Source organism: Mauremys mutica, chromosome 1, assembly GCF_020497125.1.
Source record: "Mauremys mutica isolate MM-2020 ecotype Southern chromosome 1, ASM2049712v1, whole genome shotgun sequence".
Taxonomy (NCBI): Eukaryota; Metazoa; Chordata; order Testudines; family Geoemydidae; genus Mauremys; species Mauremys mutica.
Genome location: NC_059072.1, coordinates 363,849,414 through 363,857,763, shown reverse-complemented (window position 1 = coordinate 363,857,763; position 8,350 = coordinate 363,849,414). Strand labels below are relative to the sequence as shown.

The 8,350-nt window shown below is 44.4% G+C and overlaps 1 protein-coding gene across 1 annotated transcript; it reads right to left on the bottom strand.

Annotated features, from left to right (window-relative positions):
• Positions 1-5,998: 5,998 nt before the first annotated feature.
• On the bottom strand, positions 5,999-6,943 carry LOC123362452 (olfactory receptor 52M1-like). The gene has a single exon (XM_045002745.1). It carries the CDS (start codon positions 6,941-6,943, stop codon positions 5,999-6,001), a length of 945 nt encoding a protein of 314 aa, XP_044858680.1.
• Between the last annotated feature and the right edge of the window lie 1,407 nt (positions 6,944-8,350).

The window sequence follows — 8,350 nt, the reverse complement described above, 5'->3', positions numbered from 1 at the left end:
TCCTCTTCCTCGTCTGACTCAAGTGAGAATGATTCTGGTGCATCAGGAACCGGCAGTCCTTCTCCGTGGGGTACTGGGCGTATAGCTGATGGAATGTTTGGATAATGCCCAGTCCACTTTTTCTTCTTTGACACACCTTTCCCAACTGGAGGCACCAAGCAGAAGTAACAATTGCTGGTGTGATCTGTTGGCTCTCTCCAAATCATTGGCACTGCAAAAGGCATAGATTTCGTTTTCCTGTTCAACCACTGGCGAAGATTTGTTGCACACGTGTTGCAGCATATGTGTGGGGCCCACCTCTTGTCCTGATCTCCAATTTTGCAGCCAAAATAAAGGTGATAGGCTTTCTTAACCATAGTGGTTATATTGCGCTTTTTTGATGCAAAAGTCACTTCACCACAAACATAGCAGAAGTTATCTGCATTGTTCACACAAGTATGAGGCATCTCTGCTCACTTTGGCTAAACAGAAATGTGTCCCTTTGCAAAATCAAACCCTGACAAATAAGAGAGCACGACACTGTATGATTTCTAGAGCTGATATAGGGCAATTTGTTCAGCAGAGTGATGAAAACTTTGTTATGATTGCATCATCCATGACTTCTAGGAATAACATGATGCAATTCATATCATGTATGATGCAATACCAGCTTCAGATTGCATCATTCATTGTTTTGCCTAAAAAGCAAGTACTGTCCAAACCCAGTCATAGATTTATTCATAGATCCAGTCAAAGATGTATTTTAGTCATTTCTGGTTTAAATTGAGATCCCTTCCCTTTATAACTCACGTATCCTCCGCTATTCCCAAGTCAAGGTTCGTATATACTGACCCAATAGCATATCTTGAAAACTAGAGCCAATCAACAATTTTAAGCATCATTTTCGTTCTCAGTGACCCAGAATTAGTAAAGTTTGAGTACATTTATTTCAGAAGAATTTTGGCTGTACAGCAGTTTTATAGGAGACAGGAGAGATTCCAGAAGACTAGAAAAAAGCACATATAGTGCCTGTCTATAAAAAGGGAAATAAGGACAACCCAGACAATTATAGAACAATCAGCTTAACTTCTGTACCAAATAAGATAATGGAGCAAATAATTAAGGAATCAATTTGCAAACATCTAGAAGATGATAAGTAATAGTAGGCATGGATTTGTCAAGAACAAATCATGTCAGACCAATTTGATAGCTTTCTTTGACCGGGTAAAAAGCCTTGTGGATAGGCGGGAAGTGGTAGATGTGATATATTTAGATTGTAGTAAGGCTTTTAATACAGTCTTGCATGAATGTCTCATTAACAAACTAGGGAAATACAACCTAGATGAATCTCCTATAAAATGGGTGCATAACTGGTTGGCTAATGGTTCCCTGAGAGTAGTTATCAATGGTTCCCAGTCAGGCTGGAAGGGCATAACAAGTGGGGTTCCACAGGGATATGTTCTGGGTCTGGTTCTTTTCAATGTCTTCACCAACAATTTAGATAACAGCATAGACAGTACACTTATAAAGTTTGCGGATGATACCAAAGTGGGAGGGGTTGGAAATGCTTTGGAGGATAGGATGAAAATTCAGAATGATCTGGACAAACTAGAAAAATTGTCTGAGGTAAATAGGATGAAATTCAATAAGGATAAATGCAAAGAACTCCACTTAGGAAGGAACAATCAGAGGCACACACACAAAATGGGAAATGACTGCCTAGGAAGGAGCACTGCGGGAAGGGATCTAGGCGTCATAGTTGACCATAAGGTAAATATGAGTCAACGGTGTAACAGTGTTGCAAAAAATGCAAACTTTATTCTGCGATGAATTAGTAGGAGTGTTGTAAGCAAATCACAAGAAGTAATTCTTCCATTCTACTCTCTGCTGATTAGGCCTCAACTGGAGTATTGTGTCCAGTGCTGGGTGCCACATTTTAGGAAAGATGTGGAAAAACTGGAAAAAAAACCCACAGAAGTGCAACAAAGATGATTAAAGGTCTCAAAAACATGACCTCTGAGGGAAGATTGAAAGAACTGGGTTCGTTTAGTCTGGAAAAGAGAAGACTGAGAGAGGACATGATAACCATTTTCAAGAACTTAAAAGATTGTTAAAAGGAGGAAGGAGATAATTGTTCTCCTTAACCTCTAATGATAGGACAAGAAGTAATGTGCATAAATTGCAGCAAGGGAGGTTTAGGTTGGACATTAGGAACAACTTCCTAACTGTCAGGGTGGTTAAACACTGGAATGAATTGCCTAGGGAGGTTGTGGAATCTCCATCATTGGAGACTTTTAAGAGCAGGTTAGACAAACAGCTGTCAGGGATGTTCTAGATGGTGCTGGTCATTTCGTGAGTGCAGGGGACTGGACTTGATGACCTCTTGAGATGTCTCCCAGTCCTAAAATTCTATGATTTCTTCCATGGAGCTCAGGCTGCTAAAATGTCTGCCTGCAGTAAGAAGGAGTGATCTGCTGGGGCCCCAGAGCTCTAAGGAGAAAGTCCCAGCAACGGCTGAGGTACTCAGAGCAATTCTCCTTGATTGTTCTGCTGCAGAGAATAGCTGCATGCTTCTGGGGGTGGGGGTGGGGGTGGTTGAGACCAACTTCTGTGCTGTGTTGTAGCTGAAGGCAGTATCTCCTCAGGGAGGGAGGAGTGTGTGAAACTGCACCTCAGATTCGTTAGTGATATTATGATATGATAATGACATAATTGTATTGTATTTTATCAAAGATAAGTCATGCAAGGTGTCATTGAAAGGTTATGATTTGCTGAATATGATTATCCTGTTTGTATGCATGTATCATTTAAGTATGTGAAGTTATGAATATTGACTATATACCTGTATTTCAAATGCAGTTACACCTGAGTAAAGCCTACTAGACAAGATGCTTTCAGTCTAGATCATTGGCTGGGGAGGGCCCATTCAAGTCAAGGAACCATTAGGAAAATAACCCTAGGCCTTAAGAGAAGCTTTTCTCCCACCTGAGGAGCCTTCCTGTGCATGCTGCAAACAGCCTGTGTGTGATAGTTCCTATGTCTCCACAAGCACATGTGATGAGACCACATGTTTCTGGGCTCCATCTTGGATTGTCAGTGTTTTTCCACTAACTGTTGTGGGAACCAATCATTAAAACAAAGGGCTCCTGCCATATGCAAAAGCCATATAAGGCAGAGAGTGACATCATCCACGGTTCTTCACTGCCCACACAAGAGGACTCTGGAAACACCTGAGGAACAGACTGAACTGGGGGAAGTGCTGGATCCAGGCTAAAGGGATTTCTTGGGGATTCCCAGCTGTAAACAAAGTGGAGTTTGCCCTGTAAGGATCTCCTGCCTGCTTGTATCATCTCTTGGGGTGAGAATCTGCTATTCACATCCAATCCTTTTAGTGTATTAAGCTTAGATTGAGGAGTTTATTATTTGCTAGATAATCTGCTTTGATCTATTTGCTATCACTTGTAATTACTGAAAATCGATCTTTTGGCTTTAATAAACTTGTTTTGCTGTATCTAAACCAGTGAGTTGGAGTGAGGTGTGTGGGAATCATAACTCAGGGGCAGAGGCTGTTGCATATTCCTCTCCACGTTGAGGGAGGGGGTGTATTTTATGAGCTTACACTGTACAGCACAAGATGGTATAATTCTGGGAGTACAGGCCTGAGGAACCCAGTGCTCCATTAGCTGTAGCCTCCCCATTCAGGTGCTGGTCAGAGAGCCCGCGTGTAGCTGAAGCTGTATGTACGCTGGTGAACCTGCAAGTTGGAATTCTTGGCAGTGTCTCATAGCAGGACAGTGTGAGAGGGAGCCCAGGCTGGTGGGTTGGGGCTGTGAGGGAGAAAAATGTCCAGGTTGCAAATAAGCAAGAGACAAACGCAATGCGAGGGAGACTAGGAGGATGTATCCCAGAGGGGAGCCCAGAGAAAGGTGATTGAATTGTAGAAACTGTTGAGGAGGTGGCAACAGGAGGCAGCAACACCTGAGGCAGGGAGGTCACATGGGCAGAGGTGAAAGTAGGCTGCTATGGCTCGGTGCGGCATACCGGTAAGAAGTGTCTGCCAGTACCGGCCCGTACACAGCCGAAGATAAAGCACTACCACAGCAGCGCTTTAAGGTCGCTGCCCCTTTTGTCCCGCCCCCGTCAGCTTCCCTGCCAATATGGCTGCTGATGGGTGGCGGGGGGGCTGGTGATTTAAATAGGCCCAAGGCTCCCAGCCACTGCTACTGCAGCAGGGCTATAGCAGCGGCCAGCAGCCCTGGGCCCTTCAAGTTGCTGGTGGAGCTCCGGGTCTCCCAGCCGCCACTGCTGCAGCCCTGGGGAGTGGGGAACCTCCCAGTGCTGGGAGTGGGGAGCACAGGGAAAGCCCAAGGTGAAGAAGGGGTGATTTTTTGCATGGCCATACCCTGGGGTTAGAAGCAGCTCCACAGGGGGGTGAGATCCCTACTGAAGGGGACACTGAGAGGAAAGGAAAAGCAGCAGTTAAACCCAGGTTAAGGTTTAGGAAGGAGCTGAAAGACACAACGGGTGGTGAACACGAAACTATCCAAACACAAGGGGTGGAATAATAAAATATTGGGAAATGCCCACCTGTGAGAAAAGGTTTGGTGTTATTGTTAAATCTCATAATGCAAAGTTTGTTGCTAATGGTAAATTTTATGAAAAAAAAATGTGGTAGTTATGGCAAACCTATGACAAAGTGAACCAGGCATGATTTTGGGGAAAAGATTTTGGACATGCAAGGATAATGAATAAGAAGCCATATGGGCTACTGCTTTTCAGCTAACACCTGTTCACAGGCTCAAAGCTTGTCACAGGAGGGAATTGATAATATAATGGTCTTCTGTCTGGAGAGGGAAATTGAGGCACAACACCTCATGGGGTTGATGAATATCTGTATTAAGTTATCACTAGTTGGAAAAGCACAGTGGCTAACAATACTTCATAGAAAGCACACTTGCTGCAGCAGTGTTAGTCATTGTCTGATGCACGAAAGCTCATGCTGCAAAACGTCTGTTAGTCTATAAGATGACACAGGATTCTTTGCTGCTTTAACAGAATGCTAGTAACCTTTAAGGAACGGATAGATAATTAGACAAAAATATAATATGGTGTCTATATAAATCCATGATACACCCACATATCGAATACTGCATGCAGATTTGGTCATCCTGTAACCCAAGTTTTCAGAACCCTCAGTTGGGGTAACTTAACTATTGCACTCCTGGTGGTGTCAGGAATAAATCCATGGGACCACAGCAATTCTGTCTAATAAAAGATTGATGCAAGTAAATGTGCTGTAGACTAACATTTCAGTTTATAATATATAAAAGGACACAGGCAGAAGCAGTAGGTTTAGAACTTGCCAGATGTTTACCTAAACTCTGGAACGGTGCTGAGTAATTAACAAGGGGTTTGAAGTGGCTAGTTGCTCACCCACTGGGGAGAAAAAGTGTAAGGAAAAGAGACTCTTAAGATGGCTTCAGAGGGCTGCTCCAAAGCACATTCTCTAGCTAATCCTTTTTATAACTAACTTCCACAAAACACACAGGTCATAATGAACCCTACTGGATCATCATGTTTCCTCACTTCCAATAAACTTCTAATATCAGAGGGGGGGAGGGTAGAGAAGCCAGGACCCATGGCAGGTGGGGTAGGAGTAGGGCCTTGCGCAATAGATACGTCAGAGTTCAGGGTCTCAGGGTCCAATTTTTGCCACCTTTCTAACTGCTAAGAATTAATTTGTTCTATACAGACTGATTGCCCAGTTTGTCACGGTGAGACAGCACAGTAAGGTCATGAAAGGATTTAATGTCTCTTTCACTGCCCAGTAAGTGACAGAAGGAAGAGGGCCCAGCACCATGTCACCAGCCAGTGCTTCACGGAGCTCAGTCTCAGAACCAGAGCACCAAGAGAAAACTTTAGTTAGAAACATAGAATCATAGAATATTAGGGTTGGAAGGGAGCTCAGGAGGTATCTAGTCCAAGTCCCTGCTCAAAGCAGGACCAATCCCCAACTAAATCATTCCTTATGAGTAATGAACCCGAGCAGCCTGTCCCGGATCTCCTTGGTCCTCACCCCATAGATGATGGGGTGTAGCATGGGTGGCATCAGTAGGTTCATGTTGCCAATAAGAGCATGGAAATGCAAGGGCACATTCTGTACAAAACGGTATATGAGGGAGGAGAAGAGACCTGGGATGTAAAAGGTTAAGATGACACAAAGGTGGGAGACGCAGGTTCCAAAAGTCTTGAGCCGGGTGTCCTTTGTGGGGAGGCTGAAGATGTCCCTGAGGATCTGGATATAGGACACAGTGATAAAAATCCCATCCAGACCCATTACACACAATAGCACAAAGAGGCCGTAGTAACTGCTGACCTGGGTGTCGCCACAGGCCAGCTTCACCACGGATATGTGTGTGCAGAATGGCTCGGGGATGATGTTGGTTCTGCAATATGGCCACTGCCTCGCCAGGATGGGAATGGGCAGTATGACCATGGCGCTGCGCAGCACCACGGCCAGGCCCATCTTGGCCACCACGGGGATTGTCAGGATGGTGGAATGTCTCAGGGGATGACAGATGGCCACATAGCGATCAAAACCCATGGCCACAATGATCCCGGACTCCATCAATGAGAAGCAGTGAACGAAATACATCTGGGTGAGGCAGGCACTGAAATCGATCTCCCTGGAATTGAACCAGAAGATTGCCAGCATTTTGGGTACGATGGCTGTAGACAGGACCAGGTCAGCGATGGCCAGCATGCAGAGGAAATAGTACATGGGCCCATGGAGGCTCGGCTCCATCTTCACAATTAACAGGATGGCCAAGTTCCCCAAGATGGCTATGATGAACATGGCACAGAAGGGAATGGAGATCCATACATGGGCTGCCTCCAGGCCAGGAATACCCTGCAGGATGAAGGTGGAGGGGTTGGTGAAGTCGGTTGTGTTGGAGTTTGACATGGAGTACCAGTGAAGGTCTCCAACTCTGAGGTAGAACCGTGTTTCCTGCATGCACTGTATGTTCTCCTGACTTCCTGTATGTGCCCAGGGTCAAGGGTGATGGTCGCAGTACAAATGCCTGGATGGAGAGACAATGTGAATTTGAGACACTACATGCACTACTGGAGACTGTTCTTGTTGGTGAAGCAGATTGGCCACTCTTCACACACTAACAAAAGACATTTTCATTATTCATAGAAATAAATTATGAACAACTGACCCTACTAATGCCAATTCCATATTTTATGGCATGTGTCAATAATTCCTACATGTTGTGGTGAGGTAAAGCTTAATAGGCAATAGCAGGAAACATGACTTTGGGTACTGGTTATCCATCATTGTTCCTTAATGCAATGAAAGCCAGGTTAGGGAGTGCATGCTGTAGGGAGTTGACCATTCAACTGGTTGCTTAAAACCTGAGAGTGGGAAAAAAAACACAAACTTTTGCCAATCCATGTTCTGGGGGGGGAACATCCCAGCTAGATGCACCCCATGAAAAAGACATGGGCGTCATTGATAGCAACTCTGTGGAAACACCTGCCGTGGTAAATGATGGGGGGTAGAACCACTTTTATGAACACTCACCCAGCCAGTCAGTTAGCTGTGAAAATCCCTCTTAGTAGCTGTTTTCTACTTGCCTTGCCTGTAAAGAGTGAAGCCGTGTCACTGAAATGCTTAGGTAAGAGGAAGTGAGTTGGCACCTGGCCAAAAGAGCCAATGGGAAGACTAGAAACTTGGAAAATTGAGAAAAAACTTCCCGTCTTTGTGAGGGTTGTTGTTTTCTCTCAGCTGGAGAGACAGAGAGCAACAGGTGTGCTGTAAAGACTGGGCCGGATATGAAAAATCATCAGCATTTATACCTAAAAATTACTCATTTGGAACTACAGTTAAGCAAGTAGAACAGGAAATGTTTAGTTAGACGTGATCAGGTTTATCGCTTTATTTTGGGCTTGTCGAGTCTTCTGTGCTAAACGCAGGGGCTTCTGTTTGCTTTGTAAAATTTAAATTGAACCCCAAGGGAAGACATTCTTGGGTGTTAATGCTTTCAGTTCCTCTTTTAATATCTAGCAACACCCTGATTTTCCAGATATGTTGTCATAAATATAAAGGGAAAGGTAACCACCATTCTGTATACAGTACTATAAAATCCCTCCTGGCCAGAGGGACAAAATCCTTTTACCTGTAAAGGGTTAAGAAGCTCAGGTAACCTGGCTGGCACCTGACCAAAAGGAGGGGGAAAGGCTTTGTTTTGTCTGTTCTTTGTCTATCTGTTCTGTGTGCTTGCCGGAGACAGATCAAGAAGGCAGGCAATCCAACTCCATTAGAATTAGTAAGTACTAGTGAAGGAATCCGTTAGCTTATTTTTAT

Bases quoted from the DNA above. Each gene is read 5' to 3' on its own strand.
- LOC123362452 (XM_045002745.1), bottom strand. From the start codon at position 6,943: ATGTCAAACTCCAACACAACCGACTTCACCAACCCCTCCACCTTCATC.